Source organism: Lucilia cuprina, chromosome 6 (assembly GCF_022045245.1).
Source record: "Lucilia cuprina isolate Lc7/37 chromosome 6, ASM2204524v1, whole genome shotgun sequence".
NCBI classification, from domain to species: Eukaryota; Metazoa; Arthropoda; class Insecta; order Diptera; family Calliphoridae; genus Lucilia; species Lucilia cuprina.
In genome coordinates this window covers 23,069,778-23,096,866 of record NC_060954.1, presented here as the reverse complement: position 1 = coordinate 23,096,866, position 27,089 = coordinate 23,069,778, and the positions used below count along the sequence as shown (strand labels likewise).

Sequence of the window (27,089 nt, the reverse complement as noted above, 5' to 3'; positions counted from 1 at the left end):
TCGAATTTCACTGAACCATTTATTCCCAGTTGAAATCAGATGTTTTCAAGTACCACGACTAATATTTGTTCATTGAAAATATAGTAAAAATAATATTTGTTTTGCAATATTCAGTTCTTCGTTTCTGCAAAAGTTGCTATGACATGAAATCTATTAGATTCGGTGTTTCAGCGGAGCTTACTATATTTTCATAATAAAGTTAATATTATTTAATGTTAAACATTTAAAGTAAAACAAGTAATATTTCTATATTCGACTGTGCCGAATTTAATCCCCCCGGGGGCATGTTACCTTGGCGAAGACCTCCGCCTTGGTGTTATTGCAATCCCGGGGTATAAAGAGAGCCCAATACCTCCAATCTGACCGGGATTGAAAAATAGGTGTCTCAGTCTACTGCTTGGCTTAGTCCTTGCATAGATTGCCAGAGGTCTGACCAGAGCACCGCATAATCTGGTACTACGGGTGGCCAGTTGCCCGCAGGACTATGTCCTGGCTGGTCAGTTGGTTGAGGTTCCTTCGGGATCCACGTAGTGGCTGTTGGTTGAACCCAAATTCGCGGGAAGAGAATAAGTGGCGGTTAAAAGACTGATGCATGATAATAGTCAATATTTCGGGATAAGGTTCGGTGCTGTTGCCGAAAATCAACAGATACCCCACAGAGGAGTGACTGTGGGACTAAGCGTTGGAAATGAGTTGGTGTCAATTGTATATGATAAAGAATGAATGTGAGGTATGCGGGACTCATCCACCCGTATGCCTAAATGAATGTGTCGTATGTTTTTCTCTATGAATGTGTCGAATAAATGAGATGTGTGCTGGGTTGAATGATGATGGATGAAAGATATCATATACAAGAGATACCGAATTAATTTTCCTTCCTTGTCCATTTATGTTCAGAGTATACTCTGTTCATATCAGACTTGCCACAGCGTGTCACTGTGAGTAAGAACAATGTCTACGGCTTATTGATGGATCGTGCTTCGGTCCACCGGTTACTTCTCTAGGTGCTGTTGCCGAATCAACTGAGCCATAGTAGTGTGGTTGTCTTTCAACGTGACTACTTTGGCAAGAGATTAGATAGCTCGAGTACTCCAGCAAAGTACTTGCGCATGGACCGGTCATAGCCAATGTGCAAAAATTGCCACCTGAGTTCTTCATTGAAGACAAAGGGGCGATGGTAGACCGTTCTCAAGTCTACCCTGTGGATGAAAAAGACCACCGTGAGATAAGGCCGACACGGCAGGTGCTCACGTTAAAACTCTCGACAGTCTCACCAACTATACTGCCATAGGAATTTGGTGGAAAGATGTTTGCTGTCGTCAGTATAGCAAACATCTTATGACTATAAAGAAAATATTTTCGTAAACCCCAAAACACCAGAGTGAGACCAAAAACTCAAAAATGTTTGGAAAACGTCGTCGTAATACAGAAGGTGAAAAATTTTTTAACACATGCCAAATTAATTAATCCACTAGTTTTAAAACAAGTCGAAATTTATTTTCAAAATTGTTTTGCAACACCATTTTCTGTCTAGAATAAAAAAATCAGCTATAAAATATCAACAATTGAGTTTGAAGGAATGCTTTTATCGAAAAAGGCTTTTGGATCTCAAAGTCAAAATCCAATTTGGCTCCATTGGGCAGTTATTTCATGTCGTACTTTTAAACTGAGGAATGCAATAATTTTTCATTTAGATCTATTATTACAAATACATTACCTTACTATATCTTCATCGCTGAATGAAACACTATCGACAGCCAATCGCTTCAGTTGTGTATTGTTGCATATTAGCGCTTTTAAAGCCATATTGGTCATAGGACTGCTTAACATTTCAAGACCCTCTAAGCAAGTAAAACGACAGTGATTAGAATTGGCATAAATTAAACCATCCATCATATAGCAGTCTAAATCTATTAGACCAGGACACATTCGCGCCAAAACATTCAAATCCAAATCACCATTGCTTTTAATCATTGTAAGATGGACTAAATTTCGCCCGATATTTTCGAGTAACTTTACCAATTCATTTGATGAAAATTTATATATTTTAAGTTTTCGCAATTGAGTATTAGCGAGTGCTCGCAAACACCCAATCTTTGGAGTATCCAAATAAATTGACTCCAGATTTGGACACGTCTTGACTATTATTTTCACAGCTTCTTCATCTGAAGCTGTATCATGGAGATATTTCAATTTGCAAGTAAAGTTCTTGTCAACATTATCATGAACAAATTTCAGTGCAGGTCCCACGAACGAATACGTTGACAAAGTTTCAACATTGGGACAATTTTCTAAAATAAGGGCAATATCAGAGTAACAAATATTTTCCTCTCCTGGCATACCGATGTCAATGACAGTTAAACGCTGCGCACATAACCCCTTGCTAAGATATTCTATTCCATTTTCGGTAATATCCGTCTCTCCAGATATGTCTAGTACTTGCAATCGTTTACAATTTTTTCCAATCACTTGCAGCAGATCATCGTTAGCTATATAAGGAACAAAGAGCTTTGTAAGATATTGGCATTTCTTGACAATTTCGAACATGTAGTGCATGTGTTCATCCTTAACCCAAATTCCTTTCAAATTAAGAACACGTAAGCCAGCTCCTTGCGCTGCAATCACCTGTAGTATTTTTTCATAATATGAAAATGGAAATACCTCGGTAACCAGAAAGGAAACTCCACAATTTAACAACATCTGCAAACAGGTGAAACGCATACTAGCATCCAAGTAGTCGGAACTGAGAATTACCCGTAATAAATCCTGATAGATGTTTGACGTTGCACCAGCCATTTCTAAATATTGGTTGATTTCAACCATAACAATGTTAATATCGAGATCAACGTCCGGTGCATACTTTGCATATCCGAGCGTCGATACAATCAAATTAGCCAACTCTCCCAAAGAACTATCACTCAATGAACGCACGCTACATTTTTTAGCCATATTTAAATTTTTTAGATGTTCCTTTTTACGATTTTTATTTTAAAAGTAAATATGTTAATGTATTTATTATTTACGGTATTTTTTATTTGTGTCGTTTAATACATTAATATACACGTTGTTAGTGATACTTTTCATTAAGCTCTCTCACTATCATCCGCTTTCGTTTTCTTCTCTCGCTTTATTCTCTTTTATGTTATCGATCATTCTAAATTGTTATTGTTTTTATTTAAAATATTGCGTATAAACAATGAATTTGTTTGTAAACAAATTTCTTGTATATGTATGTATGTATAAGTGTTGTTTCCTTCACATCATAAAAAATTTGCTGTCTGTTTGTCTTTTTCGCTACAAGACGAAAAGCTTTTATGCCAAAACACTTTCAAGTTCAATAATTTGCAATATACAAAAAAAAAAAAAAAAAAAAACATTTATTACATCATTATTAAATATTTTTTTTGCATTTGCAAGATAAATCTACAATTATTATTCAAAATAATTAATATTTTTAATATTTATCTGAATATTATAACTCTATTTTTTATTACAAATCCACAGGTGTTTGTTAATTTCGATCAGTTATTGAAGTATATTTAATAGAAAATATTTATATATTTTTAATGTAGGAACCGGGAAATGATACATGCGAACGAGATAAATCTTATTAAGGTACTAAAAAAGCTTTCATTTCTTTTGTTTTTAAATATAAAGACTACTTGTACACAAATCTAGAACAAAAAACACATATGTATATATTTTTGGCACACTGAAGGAAATTATTTAGGAAATATATTTATTTTAGAAAAGTTTCAATACTTTCAAATCGTTATATTAATGCTATGTTTCCACTGAGGCGTTTGAGCAAATCTAGTTGATTTGGGCAAAACTAGTTGAAATCATGTAGATTTCCCATAATTTTTTGACACATTCATATCTAGTTAATCTACTACATTTGATTTAAAACATGTTGAAATTGTATTTTTTCGAACAAGATTTGCTTATGCAACAATGCGATGTGTCTAGGATAAGCAAAGCTATCCATTCAAATTGAATGTTTTCATCGAAAAAGTGACAATTAATTTCGAAGTGAAAATAATAACAAATTATAATTTTAAAATTAGTGGCATTTAATAAATAAATTTATTTGTTTACAACTGTAATTTTGTATTTTTAATATGTAATTTTATATAAAATTAACTTTATAGTGGATATGACAAAATAAAGTGACAGAATTTGTTTGAAAACTAGAATATCAAAAACGAGTAAGCTCAGTGGAAACACCTTAAAGAGGTTTACGCAAATCTAGCAGATTTCAAGCCAGTGAAACATACCATAAGTTAAAAACAAAAAAGTTCGACTTTGCAATTAGCTTTGCTTAATTTTTATAATTATATGGTCCCGTTTGTAAAAAAAGAAAAAATTTATGATTCTATGATACCTTTTCTTAAAATGTTTGAGGTATTTTCAATTAACAGTTGTGATCTGAATGACATGAACAAGAATTTAAAATGTAACTACTCCTTGAGAAGATTTACAAACAATACGCTTACATGTGTGTGCTATCTCCTTTGCTTTAATATATATTTTGGTTTAATTTCTTATTCTAAAAATTTCCTGATCTATTTTTAGTTGTTTTTATGTGGTGGTCCTACGTCTTTTAAAATTATACTATAGTTTTTTGGCAAAATTCTCACTCATAAATCTTCCTCAAAGACACATCTAACTCCTCTTTGTGCATACCAAATTTCATTAAAATCGGATTAACCGTTTAGAATTATTTCCCTCTTTTTTTTTTCCTATACCACTGTGCGATGGTAGACCGTTCTCAAGTCTACCCAGTGGATGAAAAAGACCACCGTGAGATAGAGCCGACACGGCAGGTGCTCACGTTAAAACTATCGACAGTCTGTGCCGAATCTAATGTACCCTTCACCAAGTAGGTATGTTTTAAAAAACAGTTTTTATTTATTTTGTATCTCTGCACACATGTCACACATAACATACACACATACAAATATAAACTGTAGCAAAAAGAAATATTAACCGTTGTACTGTAATACCACCGTCAAACTGTATTATCAGCTGTATTATCAACATATTACTGCTTTATCTCCTTGTTCTTGTTATACCCACTTACCTTCGTGAGAACAGCATTCAAACATACAAAAAAATACACAGCTGAATAAAACAAAATATATCTCCACACGCACATGTACATCTTTATCCAATTCACAGTGTTGTTGTTGCTTTTTAAAAAAAGCATGAAAAAAATGTGGCTTTTTTGATGAAATTTTCAGAGGTTGTCTCGGATTTTTGTTCATATCTCCGTTATTTATAGACCGATTTTGCTGATTTTAAATAGCGACCTTCTCGAAAGCATATCTAACTGAATTATTGAAGATTCGGATCTCGCCGATATCTGGGGACCTCTAAAAACTGATTTCAACAGACAGATAGACGGACATGGCTTAATCGACCCCGCTATCTATAAGGATCCAGAATATATATACTTTATAGGGTCGGAAAAAATACAAACGGAATGACAAACTTATATATACCCTTCTCACGAAGGTGAAGAGTATAAAAATACATTTGTAAATTAATTAATTTATTAAACGCAAATAATTCGAAAATTATTGTTATTTTTTTAGTTCGTTCAACTCCAAATCGTTTCGGTGCGAAGAATCGTTTTTCGTGGGAACGTGGAAATCTCATAGTTCGAAAAAAATTGTCGACATGTTTTAAATCAATCTAGTAGACTGTCAATAGTGTATAAGAAATCTACATGATTTCAACTAATTAACAGATTTGTACATACATTACCGCAAAATTAATATTTTGGATTATTACAGTGAATTTAAAATACTTATATAATTATCAATATCAAAAATTGGTTAAAAATTGTAAAGTTAAAAAAATATGAAATATGAAAGTGAGAAATAATCTGACCTAGCCTTTTATCATCTTTCACTCTTCTACTCTTTTTTACTCATCTACTCTAGTTTCAAATAATGTGACACAGTAGGCATTAATTTCATGTGTGTTACTTTTCTTTAAAAATATCAATTTTACCTTGAATTCGATCGTTTAGATGCATCTTTTTTTCCAGCCTGTAAATTGGGCAAATCCTTTTGTCGTTTTTTTGTTTCTTTCCAAATGCGATAATATAGGAAGCACATGATTGTAACAGGGAAATAAAATGCCGCTAACGCCGTTAAAAACGTGATATACTGATTTGTCTCAATAAACTGAATGTAGCATTCATCTTGCGGAACAGTGCGTTTACCTTCTATATATGGCCAACTATATATCCAAGGAGGCCATAAAATTAGACTTATACCCCATGCTGCTGCTATCATAACAGCAGCCCTATTGGTCGTTCTTTTAGCTCGGTAAGTAAGAGGTCTCGTAACACTAAAATAACGATCAAAACTAATGATGAGAAGATTAAGTACGGATGCATTTGATGCCAGATAATCTAATGCCAGCCATGTATCGCATATATGAGGTCCCAAAGGCCAGTATCCCACTATCGTAGTTACTGCAAACAAAGGCATTGATATTAAACCAATTGCAAAATCAGCAATAGCCAAAGAAAATAGAAAGTAATTGCTTATTGTTTGGAGCTGCTTGTCAATTTTAAATGAAATCATCACCATCACGTTTCCAACAACTGTCAGTAAACTTAGTATACCAGCAATAACACTCATGAAAATCATTGATGATAGAGAATACCGAGGACCTCGATGATCCACAATGTTTGTAATATTAGTTTGGTTCAAAGCAGAATCATTTCCAAAAACAATAACGGTAGTTATATTGGTCAGATCTTCAGACATACTTGTACCTTGAAATGTTTTTTTTGATAGGAATGGTGCAAATGTCGTTGTTGTGGTAGTAGAAGTGGTAGTAGTCGTTCTAAAGGATGGCACTAATGGTTCTAATATATTCGGTGGGCCATGAGCTGCGAGAGCTAAACTTATGTAAGGAGTCATCGTGTTGCAATACGTGTTAGCTGAAATAAAGCAAAAGATTATGATTAAATATATGAGGTATAAAAAATGCAAGAATAGGGAATATACAATATACTAAGAAATTTACTCTGTACTGAAATTGTAATTGTATCCCAATTTGATTAATTTTATTAACTAAAGATTTTTTAATAAGTCAAATTCTTATATATTAAAATGAGATATACAAAACTGTCGTAGCTTGAAATCTGCCAAAGTTATTTGCAGAAATATGGAAAATACAATATATACTAATAAATGTACTCTTGCAAAAATTCTAGTGGTATGTAAATTAGATAAATTTTAAGAACTTAAATTTTTTGAATAAGTGATATGTCAAAAGGAAGTGTGTTTCTTATTTAAATGTGATATACAAAATAGTCATAGCTTGAAAAACTGGCAAAGTTTTTTGCAGAACCATTATAGCAAATCCTAAAAAGGATGAATTGGAGCAAATGGTGAAAGAGGTAAGTGATAGCATAGCTAAACTACCTATTGCTAAGAAAAGGCTATCTAGAGCACAGATAAGGAAATTGAAAAAGACGCTTTAGGATATCATAGTTAGTTAATCCCACGACCTCCAAAGGAAAAATCGGTCACTCTCATAAGATCTGAGACAATGAGGATCAGGTCTTCCGAGGAGTTGACAACTGAAATAAACTTAAGAAGAAAAGGAGCTCCCCGTCTTCTAATGCGCAGTTGATGACATGCCACACTTCACTCAAGGAAACTCTAGTCCGAATCCTGAGAGTAAGATTGACAACGCCAAACCAGATATTTCGAAGACTAACACGTCTGATTGAATCGTTCAAGGACAGCTGCTCTCTGCGAGAGTGGAGATCTACTTAGGAGAAACCAAAGCTAACCGGGAACCTTGGGAAGACTCTTCGCTAACTTTTAACCGGACACGGCGTAAAAAGGACGCAGTATACTGTGATGATTATCGTATTAAACTTGGTGAATATAAGAAAATCGTTCGAAAAGCCAAACAAAACTCCTGAAAACTTTTCTGTCAACGAATAACATAGATGAACCGATATTGGTGGAAGGGGAGGCTAATACGGAAATAGTTATTACATCTGACATGGTTAAATGGCCAATCAGAAGCTTTACTCCCTATTAAGCTGCAGACCCGGATGGCATTTTCCCGGTACTTTTGCAGATAGAGACGGGACTGGTTTCTGTACATCTGTCTCATATATTTACTGCTTGCTTGAAATTCTCATATACCCCCATTAAATGGCAGGATGCAAGGGTAATATTAATACCCAAACCAGGGAATGCTAGCTATGTGACACCTAACACCTATCGATTGTAGTGTATGTATGGCGATGTGATTGTTTGATAATCGGTTAGGTCGTTGGCGAAACAAAAGATAAACAAAAAAGATTGCCGGCTGCACTGGCATGCTCGCGTATGCTGGGGTTGAAGCTCGTCGATAAGGGTGGACCTTGCCAGCGATCTGTAGCACAACACACTAAACTCAAAAATTCATACCAGCTATAAAATAAATAAAAAGTCAAGGGGCTCGAAGTGGTGTCTCCATCTCCCTATGTACTATTCCCTACTTACCGCCGGGTTTACTGAGCCTAACCCAATCATTTTAAATGATAACATAATCAAAATCTTCATTCAAACATTATAAAGTTTCGATTTATTAATAAAAAATTATATAAACCAAAATAATTTTTTTTAACAAAATTAATGTAATAAGTATTTCGAGTTTAATTTGACTACTTTGATTGTAGTTTATGATTACAATTTTCAAACAAAATCTGGTCTACTTTAAAATATAAATTTTTCACTTTTAGCTTTAGTTTTTAATTAAAATTTTAAGTTCACATTTTTAGTTTTAACTTTAATTTAGTTTTAGCTATACATTTTTAGATTTAGTTTTAACTTTTAGGTTTAAAATTTAGTTTCAAATTTTTAATTCAAAATTTTAGATTTAAGATTTCAGACTTAGGTTTAGCTATAGGTTTAGATTTAGGTTTATCTTTTAGATATTTAAGAATTTAAAATTTAGTTTGTAAGGTTTGGTCTTTAGCTATGAAATTTCGGTTCTATTTTAAATTCTTATCATGCTTTCTTCTCTAGACTTCTTGGCGGCCAAAATTCGGGTTTGGAAAGTCTCTTCAAGATGAGAATGTGGTTAAACGTTTTTTTCCTGTCTGTTCGTCACGTGTCCGATCGTCGACGTTTCGGTGGTACAGATAAAATTCGAAATTCTTTAATTTCTTTTTCTTTAATTTCTTTTTTATTAATTTATTTTTAGATATTATTTTTTCTTTTTTATAGGAGAACTACCTATATAAGTTTTAAGGGAAATATCGGTTAATCAACGCAGCGACAAAAAGGTTCCTAGGCCAGAGCTGTACCCTACGGTCGCAAACGCGTGGTTAAAGTTCACACGTTGTATGGAACTACGACACGTAAGATTTCCTATACCCTTTATAAATATTTCATTTTTTTTGTTTTTATTTTTTATTTTCTTTTAATTAAGCATAAAAATTTACTTATAAAGTGTCAGAAAAAACAAATTAGGAGTGGTGGTGCTTGACAGCGTCTGCTCCCTCGATGTATGGAGTTTGGTGACCGTGGCGTGTGACAATATCAAGTAATTATTTTATGCTTTTATATTTTTTAGTTTTAACTTTCTTTTAGTTAAATTTTTAATTTCAATAAAAATTATTTAAAACAAATTGTCAAAACGAAATGGATTTTTTCTCTGTTGGCCTTGTAGAAATATTCTTTGACCCTTCGTATGTTTTTCCATACCTCCATGTGCGGCTTGAGGTGTTTTGGGTCAATTCAAGTGGAACCCAAAGTTTCCAATAGGCGAAGTCTTCGTTTATTGGAATACCATCGTAAGGCAAAACTCGTTTGTAGACCAAATCGTCAACTACCTTCAAATCTGGTAAACGTTCTATTAAATTATTTATCTCCGCAGATATTTCCTCTATATCATAACTCGATAAGGTGTCAGGTACTATATTTTTGCATCCAGGCCGATGTTCGATAGAAAATGAAAAGACCTGGCAGATCAGCTCGGTGGTCCTTATGTGACATAAGCCATTTGGTCCTTATGTGACATAAGCCATTTGGTCCTTATGTGACATAAGCCATTTGGTCCTTATGTGACATAAGCCATTTGAGATTACTGTGGTTAGTGATGACTGTAAACGGCAACAGTTCGATGTACGTATTATCTCGGCAAAAAGCTACAAAACCAAGTTCTATACTAGTCTTGATGACCCTGATGAACTTTATAATTATAGGGTCTCATTTGACCCTAGCCCCTCTAAAAAGCCCTCATCAAAATTTTACTTAAATATCCACAGTTTTATTAAACAATAAATGGCTTTAGTATATCTGAGGCAAGATACAATTCAACTTAAATGCTTTATTATGAAAACTAAATCACATTTTATTCGTATACAGGTGTAGGGTATTATATGGTCGGCCTCGCCCGACTATAACTTTTTACCGTTTTTACCCTTCCGACAATTTTATGTGGACTGCCATCGGTCGTTTTAACGTAGAACAGAAATTTTTGGACTGGTGGACCCGTACACTCCACTAACGGGTAGGTCTGGACTGAGTTTTATCCGGAATTAGGGTTGGTTTGAATGAGTCTCCCCCGTTTGGTTCTCGCTCCCCTTCAGGTTTCTCGACATTTAGGGCACTTAGGCGAGAATACATCGTCTCTACCGCATAGAAAAAAATATGCGCCTATTGGGTGAAGCTATGTCCTGGTTGCTTATAATTCCAGCATACATAGCGGCTGCTAGTGGCTAAGGCATCTACTTCGAGAATTGGTATGGGCTCTTTCTCTCCGTACTGGAGTTCATCGACGCGAGCTGGGATAAAATGTCTGCATCTGACAGATAATTAAATTTTCGGCTCGTTTCGCCTGCTGACAGAAATCGTTTGAATTGGAAGTTTTCACGGAAAATAGGAAATGTGACAATAACGGTTTAAGGTTACTTTTCATAATTTCTACCAAGTCTCGCTCAGAATATGGATTTCGCTGCTGATTTCTTAACTTTAACACCGCATTGTAGAAACTTTCGAAACTTTCCATCGGTAGTTGGCGACGATCCATTATTTGTTTCTGTAGTTGGAACTCACTCTCATACGGTTTGAACTGTGTAAGAAACGCTTCCACCAACTCTTCCCAGGATTGTATTGGCCTTAATTCGGAGGTTCGAGTACCAATCTGATGCCTGGCCTTCCAACAGGGAATGAAAGCTCCATAGAATATCTGCAAAATAACAATTGTGATCCTGCCTCAACAATCTACGCGGGAAAAAATCTTCGGCGCTCATAGTTTTAGAGGTACCATCAAATTAGTAGTTTGGTGGATAAGGCAGCTGGGAATAAGCTGCTTGTGATGTCATGAATGTCCATAAATTGTTATTTTGTTGCAGAACAGGTCGTTGTGGTTCGGCAGGCTGTGGAGGTGACACTTGGGATAAAGCTCCAGATACGACTTACGAAATCTATTGTTGTATATCGCTACGTAACAACTGCATTTGTCTTTACAATTCTTCTCTCACGATATTCCTACTGCACATTTCTGGCAGTGATACTACTGTATTCAGGAGATGTAATCGTGATGAAATCCTGAGCGTTCTTGAGCCATAGACATACACCGCTGAACGGCGGGTGTTATTGTAGACGTTGTTGTAGTTGTTGTTGTGGTGGTGGCCATGGTACTAGCGGGTGTTACTGTAGACGTTGTTGTAGTTGTTGTTGTGGTGGTGGCCATGGTGGCTACATGTACTAGTGCCAAGAGGTACTAGTACATGTACCTCTTGGCATCAACACTAGCCAGGAGGAAAATGTTCGTTAGTAGGGAGATGGAGACACCAGTTCGAGCCCCTTGACTTTTTATTTATTTTATAGCTGGTATGATTTTTTGTATTTAGTGTGTTTTTGCACAGATTCAACGACCAAACCAACTATCCAACAATCACATCACCGTGATTAAAAGGAAACCGCTTTAAACGAAGTTGTCCACTGTATAGGTGCATTCATTGATAGCGAACTGTATACACTGGCAGAATGCATTGACATCGAAGGAGCCTTCAATAACGTGCACACTAATACTCTTATCCAATACCTAGAGCAGTTTTATGTTGGCCGAGTACTCCGTAACTGGATGAACCATATGCTAAGGAACATATGGATAAGCTTCGAGATGTACGATGATCAGGAATAATGTAATTCGCAGTATACGACAGGGTGGCATTTTGTCACCTTTACTCTGGGTTATCACGATATATAGCCTTTTAAGGGCCCTAACCGAGAAAGGACTTAGACCTATGTGCTATGCAAATGATGTCGCAATATTTATAAAGGAAAATATCGAAATTTCTTGTGTAGAAGTGCTGAGGTGGCTCTGAATACGTAATCATAAATAAAATTTTTATTGCAATTTGAAAAATTTTTATCTTCGCAATAACTGAATAAAAAACATTTTTTAAATTTTTTTTTTAAAAAAGTATTCCACGAATTTTTTAATTTTCAAAAATTATATACAGTTTTTACATAATTCTTTCACTGCCTGATATATAAACTTGTTGTTAAGCGAATAAAAAAAATGACGAAAATCGGGAATTTTTCTGACCCGCTATTATCAAAAAACTAAAGTAAGGACGGTAAAAATTTTAAAATTTTAATTTTCAAATGCGAATATCTCCTAAACTATAAGAGATAATTTACTGCTACGATGAGGAGATTCTATATACGAAATTTTTTTAAATCGGAACTCAAATGAGGATCGTTTTAAAAATTTATCATAGCCGAGGTGTCCTAATTTGAGGTCCAAATTCAAAACTTAAATTTGACACCTCCTCCACTTCATTAAAATCGGATTAACCGTTTAGAAGTTATTGAAACTAAAAACATGAAATTTAGCAAGTAGGGTCTTGACTAGGTAAGAACCTATAAAAGGGGACTTTTTGGTACTTTTTCGTTATACAAAAGATTTTTGAATTTTATATAATATTGAACCTAGAAACATGAAATTTAGCATGTAGGGCCATGACTAGGTAAGAACCTATGAAAGGGGACCTTTTTAGTACTTTTTCGTTTCACAAAAGGGTTTTGAACTTTCTATAATAGGGTAATTTCACAGACATTTCGACTACTTCAAATTTTCATCACTTTCGATTTAGTTATAAATCGAAACATACATTCTCCTTTTAATATTTTGTGATTATTTTGACATATGACCTCCAATATTTCAATCAAATATGACATGATTTGTGATATTATTCACCATCATATTTATAACATTAATTTGACGGTGTGCGGTAATTTTAACTTTATTCGGCATTAAAACTTCCATTTATTAGAATATAAATGTGTTAAAATGTATAAAAAGCACTCATTTAATATGAAAATTCTAAATGTAGCTAAATAAAAACTCCTATAACTTCCATACCCATTGAGATCCCATTCTAAAATTTTTACATAGCAATAAAAATAATTGTGTCAATTTATCATAAAAAATTAAGAAAAACAAAATATCCTTTTATAGGATATTCAAGGAAAATGGACATTTTCCACTATATGGTTCTTGAGCCAGGACTTCAAGGAATTTTAATGAAATGGCAAAAACGAGTGATCGAAAAGCTGAACGAAACATCATTTGTTAAAATCGAATAACTGGTTCCAAAGATATTTAGTCATCAACATCTCTAATTTTGAACAAAAACACCCGAGATGACCTACTTTAGAGATCCATAAAATATGAACCGAATGAGTTATACGTCGTAGATTAGGATTACGCCTGAACACATAAAATTGAACTTTTTGGTACATTTTCGTTTTATAAAAGATACTTTTTAAAATGTCTGTAATATTGAAACTTGAAATATGAAATTAAATATGTAGAGCCCGGATCATGTGAAAACCTATAAATGGGACTTTTTTGTACTTTTTCGTTCTTCAAAAGGTACTTTATGAAATTTTTATAATATTGAACCTAGAAACATGTCATTAAGTATGAAGAGACCGGATCATGTGAAAACCTATAAAAAGGTACTTCTTGGTACTTTTTTCATCATCTGCTATGTCTCTCATCAGTATGTTAACCGTTATTAATCAATTGTTCAATATGAGCAAAATAATAAACAAATGTATAAACATTCGTATGACATACGTACTATATCCGAATATGACCTTCTGGCCTCTAGCCAAGAGACCGTGGTCAGTAAGGCAGGTAGTGTGTGTCATAGAACTTCTCTAACCACAAAACGCTTGACAAAAACACCTTCCCAATATGAAGCCAAGCTTGGCCAATTGAGAAAAAAGCGAGTAAGAAGGAAGAGTCAGGAAGATATCTTCAACGGATGGTTGCAAATAGCAAAATCACTCCAGTGCCTGCTGCACCCGCAGTCAACTAAGTGGTGAAGGATCACTGCCTGATGGCACTGGTGAACGACAAAATGGGAACATGAACCCTGCAGTAACAGAATGGAGTGCTGTGGGATCTAAACTGACTGAGTTGATTATGGAACACCTTCAGCCAGTGTAGACAACACAGCACCTCGTTCTGACTCTGTGATCAAATGTATGGACGAGTTCTAAAAAGGACTTTTTAAGCAAATGCATTATTAAGATAAGCGACTCATTAAGCCTTAAGCTTATCCCCGCTAAGGAAATTCCGATGAAACCTCGAGCACGCATATGGTTACCAAAAATGACCACCGAAAACACAAAATGTTGGAATGCCTGAAGCGTAGGATCCCAACATCTACATGGACGAATGGTTTATTAATTGCACTGACCCACACGTGCCTCATCCTGGCAATCCTTACAATGGCACTAAAGGTAGTGCAAATTAATCTGAAGCACTCGAAATGTCCAAAAGTTAATTTACAGGTACTCCTAGCTGAGGAAGACCTCGAAATCGGCCTGTTTCAAGAAACCTGGGCCCCAGACTCGAAAGTCAAAGGGTTCCCAGCTTCCACATACAATATTCTATATGAAAGAAGAAATGGTAAGCCTCGATCATGTCTAATTGCCAGAAACACTATTAACCTAACAGTCTCAAAGGTCGAGTTACCGAACAATAGAAGCTTTGCCATTCCCTCAAGCTACATGGCCCAATAGGGCCATGTCATCTACTATTATAACTATGTCACCAACCGATGGTGGCTTCACCTTTTCGAACAACTTGCTACAACGGACTATGTTAGGGCTATATTCACGGACCCACCTTCTACAAAAATAATTTGCAAATTTCTTGGTTTGGTGCCACCGTTGTCGCAGATTTGTTTCACATAACAGTTTGTATACATCTGCAGATCAGAGTAGTACATGATTAGGTGTTAAGGAATCGGCTTCAGCAGAATCCATTGCCACAAAAGATAAAGGCCGAGAGTTAATAATAAATTCAATTTCACAAAATGCGCTTTTTAATGACTCGTCATTGAAATTAAACACGGGACACATGGCATAAAGAATGGTTTTCACCGTACACACTAAGCGTTCCCATACGCCGCCTGTGTGCGGTGCTGCTAGTGTATTAAATCTCCACTTTATTTCGCCATGTCTATGAAACACTTGTTTTAAGTCGATGTTTTGTTTATTTTACAAAGAATTCTTTCTTTTGAAGAGCAACTGCGACTAATGAAATTTTGAATAAACATGATACACGAACTTCTGTCAAGACTGTGAGCGACATCAGTATGAATGGCTAGAACTGTCAAACATATAAATAGAACACCCCACCTTTTCTCTCTACGCCTGCCTACTGCAACATATAACGCCCCAAAAAAGTCTATAACTTCGTAATGAGACCATTGGTGGTGGTTGGTTCCTACATCATTGACATTTAGCTATGACTATTTGATAAAAAAAATAGCGTTGTAACACTTTAGAGATTCAACTCTACCGCAAGCGCACATAATTCCATTTTCATTTAGTTACTTGTGCTGACTTCCAGAATGTATTTTTTTATTATGTTGTCGACACCAAATTTCTTTTAAAAATTCAACGGCTTGAGCGTACTTAAACAATATATTTTTAGATCTTTGTATGTATTCGAAACGAATACCATCTGTTGGTTTACTGCCTTGAGCTTTATATTTTAATTTTTCAATATATAAAAGAAACTAAAGAGGGCCGTTAAGTCGCTTCCAATTTAAGAAATATTCCACGTAAATTGTGAACCCGTTTGATCCAACTCTGTTATGTGACATTATTAAATCTAATATTTCTTCAACACTGTTGATAACAAATGCCTTGAAGATTTTGGGATCCATTGAAAGCCATTTAAGAACTGTTTTCGAGTCAGACCAATAGAAACTTTCTTTAAAGTTAAGACGCGTTGCGTTACGAACTTTTAACGTCTGTCTGGAGCCAATTAACGCCGCTTAAAGTTCTACCCTTGCAATGGATATTGGCTTTAGTGGTGTGACTTTTGTTTTGGTCGCTACAATTTGTACATCAATGTCATCGATATACTGGATTCTGAAGTAGCATACCGCTGCATATGCATTTTCAACGGCGTCTACAAACGTATGTAGTTGGACATTTTTTAGAGTAGCATCGAGGGATGATGATGGACAATATCTTGCTAAAATTGGACAACCATGAGGACCATTTCGGGAAAAGATCTTCATTCGTCGTTGAAGATAGACATTAGGATTTGAAGAACTTCTCCTTTGGTTGGGACCTCTTGGGGCTGGAACACGTCTCTTCGAGGTTTTTTATTGCTTTAAACGAGATTTGAGCCGTACTTCCACAGAGTTGGTAACCCAGTTTCTCATATGAAACCCACCAGTCGAGTGAATGAATCGAACATGAACCGCTAGCTCCATGGCTTTGTCCTTGGTGTCTACACTATCTATAAAATCGTCCATTTAGTTGTAACATTGCATAGCTTTCACAGCACGGAGATTTCGAAAATAGTCTGCGTTTCTCACAATGAACAATGCAGGGAGCGCAACTTATACCGAAGGTCAGGGCTTTCATTGCATAAGCACATATCGCACTTGTTGTGCGATTTTGCAGCTACGTCCCACACTAGACGAGAGAGGTGTAGATATTTGGCTTGCAAGGGATGAGGCTGCTCGTAAACCTGCAGTAAACTCAGCAGTGCCATTAATTGTTGACATGGTTCGCGAAGTGACGGTAGATGCGCTATTTTTAATTACGACGGGCTGGACATTACCACAAAAGCAATTCCAGCTAACATTAAGAACGGCACTATTTACTCCAACGCACTCAAAATGGAACCACTTATTGCAAGAGTCACACTGCACATATATTCGGGTTGCGACATTTATTTTGTATAATTTAAACACGATTAATTTATATTTGTATAGACGCACAAAATGTTATTTTTTATTTTATTAAAACCACATGAAATTGTTTTAAAGAATTATGGCTTCAGAGTTTGTTTAAATTAAAAAAACAATCTTTAAGAGCAACAAATATACAAATAACTTTATTTTCATTAATTATATTTTAACGAAGTTTTATATTTTCCGATGCTTTAAACCCGACATCGGCAGAGCGTAAAATTTTCTTGTCTCACTAACACTACTTCAGTTTTTGTTTTTGCATTCTTTGCACTGAAAGAAAAGTTTGTAACATTTTCTAGTATTGTATAGTGTACTACTTTACAGTGTTCTCTATATGAAATGACAAAAAAGCGTTACATTTTGGACTTTTTATGAATACATGTTAGAAAAAAACTAAATCATAAACTACTATTTTTGCTCATTGCCATCGGAAATGCATTTATTTGCTATTTAACTACTTAAATAATGTAAGATTTTAAAAACAATTTAAAAAATAATGGATTGTCATTTGTATAAAAATATCCTCCATGGTGTTTTGCACTCATATGTAGTTCTCTAAATGTCAATTAAATGAAAATATTATCAGGACATTGATGGAAATGGACTAATGTCAGGAAATAACATAGTACATTAAAAAGTTTGTGTCGATGATTTAACTTTTTAAAATCAGTATTAAAATCATAACCTTAATTATAACTAACGTTGTTATTGTCAATGCAATTTCAACCAAACTTCTCGATAATTTGATTATCTGGCAAAATCCAATGTTTCCGTTCTTCTCAGTCGTCTATGACCCTCAAATGACAGCAACTCCCTGGCAAGGGGATTTGGGTGATCCATTAGTTTCGACAAGTTGGTTAAACAAGAGAATTTGATCTCCTCTCGTATTATGGGGACATTGAGATCCCTATGAATATTACTATTGCGAATGTACCACGGAGCACCTGTTATTGACCTTAACAGTGCTGACTGCTTTCTTTGTAATTTTTCAACGTTCCCCACAGTTGAATGCCGTACAGCCATATCGGTTTTATAACTGTTTTGTACAAAAGCACTTTGTATTCCAAGTCTAGAGCTGACCGTGGTCCAATTAGCCAGTACATTTGAGCTAACTTTAATTTTATTTGTGTAACCTTGGCTTCAAGGTGGTGAGTCCATGTTAAGCGGCGATCAAGGTGGATACCAAGATATCTCACATGGCTTTGTTCAGGAATTTTTATATTGTTTATATGTACGGGAGGACAATTTTCTCGCCTTAAAGTAAATGTAACGTGAGTACATTTTGTTGAATTGACCTTTATTTTCCATTTGTCCAGCCACTTTTCCAATTCGCCGATGTGAAGCTGGAGATGTTCAGAAGCTATTGAAGGGTTATCATGTATGCTTACAAAAGCGGTATCATCCGCAAATGTAGATGTGTGAGTCAGTTGGCATATCTGCAGTATATAAAATATATATAGGAACGGACCTAGAATACTCCCCTGGGGTACTCCTGCAGATATTTTTCGACGTGAAGAGATCACTTCTTTAGATCTGATTTGAAAAGATCTTTCATATATATAATTTTTAAGCAGTTTGTGAACATTCGCAGGTAGTAATGTGATAATTTTGTGTATTAGTCCATCGTGCCAGACTTTATCTAAAGCTTGAGAAATATCTATGAATAATGCTGAGCAATATTGCTTGCTCTCGAAGGCCTTCCGAATAAGAGTAGTGCGATGTTCCTGTTCTATAGTTCTGTGCTTTCTTCTGAAACCAAACTGATGGTCAGGAATAATGCAATTATCGTTAAGGTATAGTATAAGGCTTTCAAGCAATAACTTTTCAATAAGTATTGATAATATAGACAACAGGCTAATGGGACGGTATGATGTCACTTGAGTGACATCTTTTCCCGGTTTTGGTATCATAACAATTTCGGATACTTTCCATGAGGTAGGAAAATATCCAATACGTAGCATCGAGTTAAAGATGAACAAATTAATTCTCTGTACTGAATTGGGCAGGTTACTTATCATCGTGGTAGTAAATGTATCTATACCAGGTGAATTTCCTGCCTTTAGACCTTTGATTGTCGTCTTCACGGTAAAGAACCTGAATTTTATTGGACGTGGAACCTCATTATTTATAATGTTAGCACTAATAGAAGAATCTGTATCATTTTCAGTACAAGTGATTGACGAATGCTTAAAGTTTTTATGACGTATTTTTTGCCCATTTGAGATCGGGATTGACGCCTGTGTGTTCTCTTTTCTTTAATTAAAGACTCAATGTTCCTAGGACATTTCGAATTTTTGTAGTATCCCAAGGTGACTGGGATACTTCATTCATTCGAATTTTTGTAGTATCCCAATGTGACTGGGATACTACAAAAATTCGAAATGTCCTAGGAACATTGAGTCTTTAATTAAAGAAAGGATCACTGAAATAAATTCTCATTTTATGTTTTTGATTACAGCAAAGTCAATTAGATCGGGAATCTTATTGAGGTCTGTAGGCAAATAGGTAGGTTGGCCACTAGATATGGCATCTAGTCTGTTATGCGATATTGTTTCTAGCAATTGTCTTCCTTTGGGAGTAATGAGGCGAGAGCCCCAATAAGTATGTTTTGCATTATAATCATCAGCTGATATGAATCTTGGTCCAAGAGTTTTAAAGTAATCGAGGAACTGCTCTCGATTAATATTATACCTAGAAGGACAATATATTGAAGATAACTCTGCTATCAGGTATATTTATAGAGGTGGCCTGGATATGGTCCTTTTTGTATTCTGGCATTGGGAAATGTCTAATATTTTTTCTCACTAATATGGCTGTTCCACCACAGGCTCTGCCACTTGGATGTTTTGTGTCCTAAGTATAGTATCCGTTAATTCTGAAACAATTCTTTAGGGTAAAGTTTTTTTCAGAGACGAGTAGTACGTCGATTTCCTAAAGTAGCAGGAATTGTTCAACTTCATTCTTGTGTTGGCTAAGGCCGTTAGCATTCTAAAAACAAATTCTTAGAGAATTCATTTCTTATTTAGCAGGATCTGCATGAGCATGCTTTGATTCTGCATTAATTATTGAAACATATTTTGCATATTTGCCATGAAACTGTTCATGGTTTGAATTAAATTCTCAATAGAGCTTTGAGAATTTGTTTCGGCTGCGGGTACACCCTCTTTTAATGCATGTGTATATGAAAATAACGTGGTATTATTTTCATTATTTGTTTGCAGATTTTCATTATTTTTATTTGTAAGACTTCTATATTGGGCACTAGAAGTTTGTTTTGCATTACTTTGGGTAACGGAACCCTCTATTGTCGTATGGGCATACGATTTATTCTGATTGTTTTTATTTGTGATACTTCTATATTGAGCATTAGAAGTATTAGGAAGACTTAAATATATTGTGAATGGACTTCACTTTATAACCCTCAGTCTCTAGCGCCTTTTTAATGTCATCATTTGGTACAGAACTATTAACACCTTTGATAACTACTGCCAAACCCTTTGCACTTTTTAGTTGATATGTGTAATAATTTCTTTTCTCAGAATCAAAACTATCAACTATTGTTCTAAAAGACTTTCCTGAATAAGTCTGTATTTTTGTTTCCTGAATGTTTCCTTTGCGTAGGGAGACTACGTGGAATTTTCTTTGCCTACAAGTTGGGACAACTTATTAACCAATAGATTTGTGGTAGGTTCGCGCAAATAGAGGGGAGGTGGCTTGTGGTCTTTTAGAGGCATGGATGGTGCTTTTGACTTACCGAATTTGTTTTCGCCTGTTTTGGATTTGGTTCCAATTTTGAAGTCCAAGGGCTGGACTTACGTTTTGTATAAGTGACATAACGGTCCATTCCAGTTTGGATCTTTTCCGTTTTATGCGAGCTCAATGTATTTGGCTTGTTTTTTGGTATGGCACCAGTATTCTTTGACATTGGGCTTGAGTGATCTTCCTTATCATTAATGGTTTTTATAGTGTTAATATTGTTGTTGATACTATTTGTTATATTGTTCACATTAGCATTACTATTTTCATCAACCATTGTATCAGTTATTTGTTTTTCTATTTTTTCTTCTGCGTTGTCTTCCACACAATTTTCTTATTTTGGCGCACTTGGGAGAGGAGATCTCTCGTTTGTTTTTGTTTTTGAATGTGTTGCTTGTTTGTTTATTTATTTTTTCTTTTGCGCTATTATCTACACAATTGTTTTGTTTTGACGCACTTGAAAGAGAAGGTCTCTCATTTGTTAAGAGATCTTCTCTTTAATAATTTTTATGATTTTTTGGATCATAATTATTGTTGTTGTTGTATGGAGAGCTCATTTTTTGCATTTTTTCCATTGCTACTGAGCATCCTTTCACTTATTGGGTGGTTAGAGAATCTCATGCACAATAACACAAACACTACACTTTATTTAAGGCTTTATTATTATTTTTGTTTTTTTTTTTTGTTTTTTATGCTTTTTGTTTTGCTACAATTTGTTATTGTTAATAATTGCATTAACGAAAACGACAATTTATTTGATTTTAATGTATTTTTAATATTAAAAATATATAAATATGTATTTAATTAGCGTCCATTCGCTGTACTTATCTTTTTTATATTTTAATTAAGAATTTATGTTTACAATGTTATTTTCTCGTGAGAGCGATTTAAAGCACGTCTATCCACTATGAGATCAAACATTAATTTGACGTACGTACGTGTGAATGAGGAAAAACCAGAGAGCCCTTAAGGCGGCTCTTCGTCTCTTTGAAAAACTCATAAAAAGCGCTTAATAATCATCTGCTATGTCTTATAAAGCAGTGGATGAACATTAGGTAAACCGTTATTAAGCAAGTGTTTAATAAGAGCAAAAGAATAAATAAATGTATAAACATAAGTACATACACATATATATATATATATATATATATATAATAATATATATATATATATATATATATATATATATATATATATATATATATTATATATATATATATATATATATATATAAATATATATATATATTATATATATATATATATATATATATTAATTATTATATATATATATTATATATTATATATATATATATATATATTTTTTTATATTTATATTTATATTTAATGCAAATATATATAGTGGGTGGCAATAAAAAGTGAAAACTTTTTTTATATTTTCACAAACGGACTCAAAACCCAAAATTTTATTGAAAATTATTACTCTTTTTTTGAAATTTATTTGCGTATATTCTTATATACCCAAGTTAATAAAATTTTATGAATAATTTAATTAAAAAAAATAAAACAAGACTTAAGTATTTGGCACTGAACACTAAGATGTGAAACGCTATCAAAAAGTACCTATGTCTACTGTCAGTCGGTACCTAACTCTATGAATATATTAGTAGAATTCTCGAGCCAACATAGTTTCAAAAATCGGATTTAAAATACTGAAAAAATTATTACGTTTAAATTTATATTTTTAAAGATTTCTTTGAATATTTTGCAACATCTATAAACATTATATTAAAAATGTCAAAGAAATAAGAATATTTTTTTCGTTTTTAAAAAAATATTTTTTTTCGGGCTATTAAATGTATGTAAAGTGTGCAAAAACATAATAAAATATAACTCTAAGTGATAAAAAATATTTTCAAGCGCTATAAGCCACGAATTTTTGCGTCATAGTTTTGAAGTTAGAGTAAGATTCTTACATATGAGTTGGGGTTACACAGAACTCGTCTGTGAGATGAGCGTAGCGTTATTGATGTAAAAAATGACAACGTTTCACTTCTTAGGTTTCAGTGGTATTTGGTTTTATGTTACTGACAAAACAACGGAAACTATGGTATTATCTGAACAAAATTGATCAGAACTTGTCAGAAACTTAGAATATAGTTCTGTATCTTTTACTTTGTATTGCTGCATGACATCGGAGATGCAGGCCACTTTAATACATAACTTTAAAGTCTAGCCACTCGATTGCTACTCGAAAGTTTAAATCTCCAATCTACGGGTCCACAGTAGGGCAGAATGGAAATTTTTTGGAAATAAATCTGGCATTTCTAAACGGCTGATCCGATCGAGATAAAATTTGGCGTGAGCGTAGCCAAGGAGTATTCGAGTTTAAGTTTTGAAGATGAAGATGGCGGCTCAAAGTAGGGTACCTACGACATGTAAAATTTTTAAACTCGTGCCATTTTTTTGTTTTTCACCCAAATAATAAAAGATTTTTATATTTTCTGAAAGCGCTCGACGGGATCTTGAAAAAACATGCTTGGACATACTACTTATCTCTTATAATATACGAGTTATAGGCATTTAAAAATTTAGTGATACAAAATTTAACATACCTTGGTCCGCCTTTTTTTTGAATACCGGGCGTAATTTTGGACCAAATGGACTCAAAATTTCCAATAATATACAAAAAATTTCAGATCAATATCATTTACAGATCCAAAAATATACGTTTTTTAATTTAAAAATTCAAAAAATTTAGGATTTTTGCCGTTTTTTTGCCCAAAATGTGTTATAACTCTTTTATTAATAAAATAAAACCTTCTTTGAGAATATATAACAATTTTATAGTTTTCTAGAAGGTATCTTTACGCAAAAACTTGTCCTATTTTTTGAAAATGTTGCCACTGCGTCCTTCCGAATATGACCTATTTTTTATCAAAACTGAAAGAAATGTGGACCCTATGGACAAAAATGTAAAAAAATCCCATTTTTGGGATTATCATTCCTATTTTTGGGAATTGCGGGATGCCCTTTGACCTTTTCAATTTTTTTTTTGCATTTTCTTATTTGAAATGACAAATTTAACAAGCGTTGAAGATTTCATTGAGTTTTGTTCATAAATATTTTGTCATATATTACATATTTGTTAAATTTCTAAAACTATGATTTATATCAAAATTTTAATAGGGTCGCAGATAGCTACAACAATTTAGTCCATATTTATCCCTTAATATCTTTTTTTAGTTAAATATGGAAATTCAAAAAATTTCAAGCCAATATCTCAATTACATTCAAAAATATGTTCATTTAAACCTGTATCCTTTAATTTCATATTTTTCATATTTTAGTATTAAATATGACAGAACATGTTTAAATCTTATATTTACCTTTTTTCTATTTGTTTGCTTATCCTTATAATTGAGAGGTCCTATTAAGCTTAAATTTTCAGAAATTTATAACTATTTTTTACCTAAATTTTTTCGACAGATCATTTCGTTCTGTTTCGTTTATGATCATGTAGGTAAAAATATAAAGGTAATGATAATTTCGATTCATTCACTAATAAGAAATATCAATGACTGAATTACAGGTTATAGTAATATAGTGCTAAATGTAAATAGGTAGACAGTTCGTAATTTTTTACTTTGGAATACCTGTATCGGAAATGACAAGAATTGGTATATAAGTAAACTTCTCAGATTTTAAGTACCATATTTAATAAATCTACAATGAAGATTACATTAAAGTACGAAGAGTTGTGTTCCGTTTTATGGAGTGTATCTTCAAAAGGGCCAGAAAGAATTGAAGACATTTCAAATTATATAAAAACTACATATAGTAGAAAAGTAGACAAAAACTTTTTAAAACTTTTTGATGTAAAAAGTAAGTCTGTGGATGGAAATCAAAAGAAATTTCGATTAAAATTTTGTAGTTGGATGGAAACTACTACGGAAATCTCATCTTACAACACATCAGCAGGAGCGCATTGCAAGTCATACGAAGACTTATGTTCAAGGTCAAAAAAAAAAGAGGGTCACACAAAAACCTTTTTCAATCTCAAATGAGGAAATTGCTGATACATTTAACGGAATGCTGAAAAAGGAAAACCAACCTATGGATGCCGTACATATTGCAACTATTCTTAATAATGCATCACCAAAACGACTTAAGCGAATTGTGGAAAGTATATCAACTCCAACATCACAATCAAATTTTACTGAAGAGGAAGCAATAGCGCTTATGTTGGAACTGGGTCTCAGTCGAAATAAGTACCAAATATTAAGGAAAGCTCTGCATGAAAAAGGACACAATATATTACCATCATACAAAGCGATCCAGGAAAAAAAAAACAAACTATCCTACCATCACCTATTGCTGTTAATGATGTGGAAGCTTGTATTGATATAGCATCTTTGCTCGAAAACACAGCATCAAGAATTGTGTCAGACTTTTCAGAAGACCAACTAAGGAAAATTCATAACTGTGATGTTGTCCTAATGTGTAAGTGGGGATGTGACGGTTTATCAGCACTTCCAGAATACAAACAAGCTTGTGGAAGTCGGACATTAGCAGACTACAAAAGTGTATTTATGTCATCATTAGTGCCATTACGAATTCGTTCATATTCCCTTAATCCATCATCGTCAAGCATCATTTGAAGATATATCAATACAACTCCGGGTTCAAAAAATTTTTGTAGACCCATTGGATTTGAATATATAAAGGAGTCAAAGAAAACAACAAAAGATTTAGTGGAATATTTAAAAGATGAAATAAATGCACTGGAGCCTTTTTGCATAAATATAAAAGAAATTCTCTATTAACGTATCATATCAGCTAAGCTTAACAATGATTGATGGAAAGGTCAGCAATGCCATAACAGAAACTTCTTCCTTCTGGATATGCTCAATATGAAAGAAAAAGTCGCAATTCTCAAATATAAACAAAAGCAGAAGTATTTATGAAGAAGTCCTGTCTTTCGGAATTTCACCACTTCATGCCAGAATACGATTTTTGGATTACTTTTTACACATAGCATACGACCTCAAATATAGAAGTGTGCCAGAGAATCTTACTAAATCAACAAAAAATAATGAAGAAAATAATGAATTGATTTTGAAATTACTTCAAAAATAACTGGAATCGACAAGGAGTTGCTTCGAAGAGTTAACACTATTTTAATGGCACTGAATAGTAAACATAAAATTAATGGAAATCGATTTGGGGAATATACATCTGAAATTTCTAAATTACTTGTATCTCTGTATCCATGGAGGGAACTAACACCAACAGTACACAAAGTATTGTGTCATGGTCAAATAATAATTGAATCGAATATTCTTCCACTTGGAGAGTTAACAGAAGAAGCCCAGGAAGCGAGGAATCGAGATTTTAAGCATGTTCAACTTTTCAGCTCAAGAAAATGCTCCAGGCAATCACAGAATGAAGATATTTTTAATAGTTTACTTCTATCTTCTGATCTTGTTCTTTCAACTATGCGAAAAAGATGGATTTGTTATGAAACTCTATCATCTTAAAACGAGGAAGATTTAAAGGACTTATATTACCTTCTGGATATGTATACCGATATGACAGATTAATTTATAGAAAATAAGTAGTGTTAGGAATTAACTTATAAGTAGGTTGTAAGAATTAATTGTATTATGTGGGCGGGAAAGGTGGGCGGGAAAGGTGGTTTGTGGGGTGATTTAGGTGTTGTTGTGCGTGGCTCATAATAAAATTATATTTTTTTATTGTATATACTCTAGTGAGTAGAAGTTGGTTAAAATACATTCTAGAAGATCTTCCCTTATTTTCGTTTATTTAAATAAAAATAATATAACAAAGAATTAAAAGCATAATAAACAATTTGCGAAGTTTTCAAATATATAGAAGTATGCCTAGTACAAGCCGTAGAAGCATAAAAAATACTATAATAATTTGTGGACAGTGCAAATTAGAAGTTAAAGAAGAAAAAGAGAATAGCATAGAATGTGATAAATGTGGAAAAATTTTTCATGTATACATTTAATAGATACTATTAATTCAGCGAAATTTCTTCTTTTTGGATCTAGTGTTATTCTAGGCCTTTC

General features: G+C 33.7%; 2 protein-coding genes across 2 annotated transcripts in view; both read right to left on the bottom strand.

Moving 5' to 3' along the window:
- LOC111687165 (muscarinic acetylcholine receptor DM1) overlaps nucleotides 1-27,089 on the bottom strand; it is a 158,256-nt gene that overhangs the window by 104,629 nt on the left and 26,538 nt on the right. The window contains exon 2 of the mRNA XM_046954437.1: nucleotides 6,019-6,961. Coding sequence (XP_046810393.1) covers nucleotides 6,019-6,941 — 923 coding nt within the window. The 5' untranslated portion in view covers nucleotides 6,942-6,961. The remainder of the gene's footprint in view (nucleotides 1-6,018; nucleotides 6,962-27,089) is intronic.
- On the bottom strand, nucleotides 1,699-3,600 carry LOC124420689. Its single transcript, XM_046954438.1, has 2 exons — nucleotides 3,495-3,600; nucleotides 1,699-3,325 (listed from the first exon to the last, which is right to left on the bottom strand). The coding sequence occupies exon 2, from the start codon at nucleotides 2,947-2,949 to the stop codon at nucleotides 1,714-1,716; it is 1,236 nt and encodes a 411-aa protein (XP_046810394.1). The 5' UTR covers nucleotides 2,950-3,325; nucleotides 3,495-3,600; the 3' UTR covers nucleotides 1,699-1,713.

Coding starts and splice junctions, on each gene's coding strand:
- LOC124420689 (XM_046954438.1), bottom strand. CDS start 2,949: ATGGCTAAAAAATGTAGCGTGCGTTCATTGAGTGATAGTTCTTTGGGA.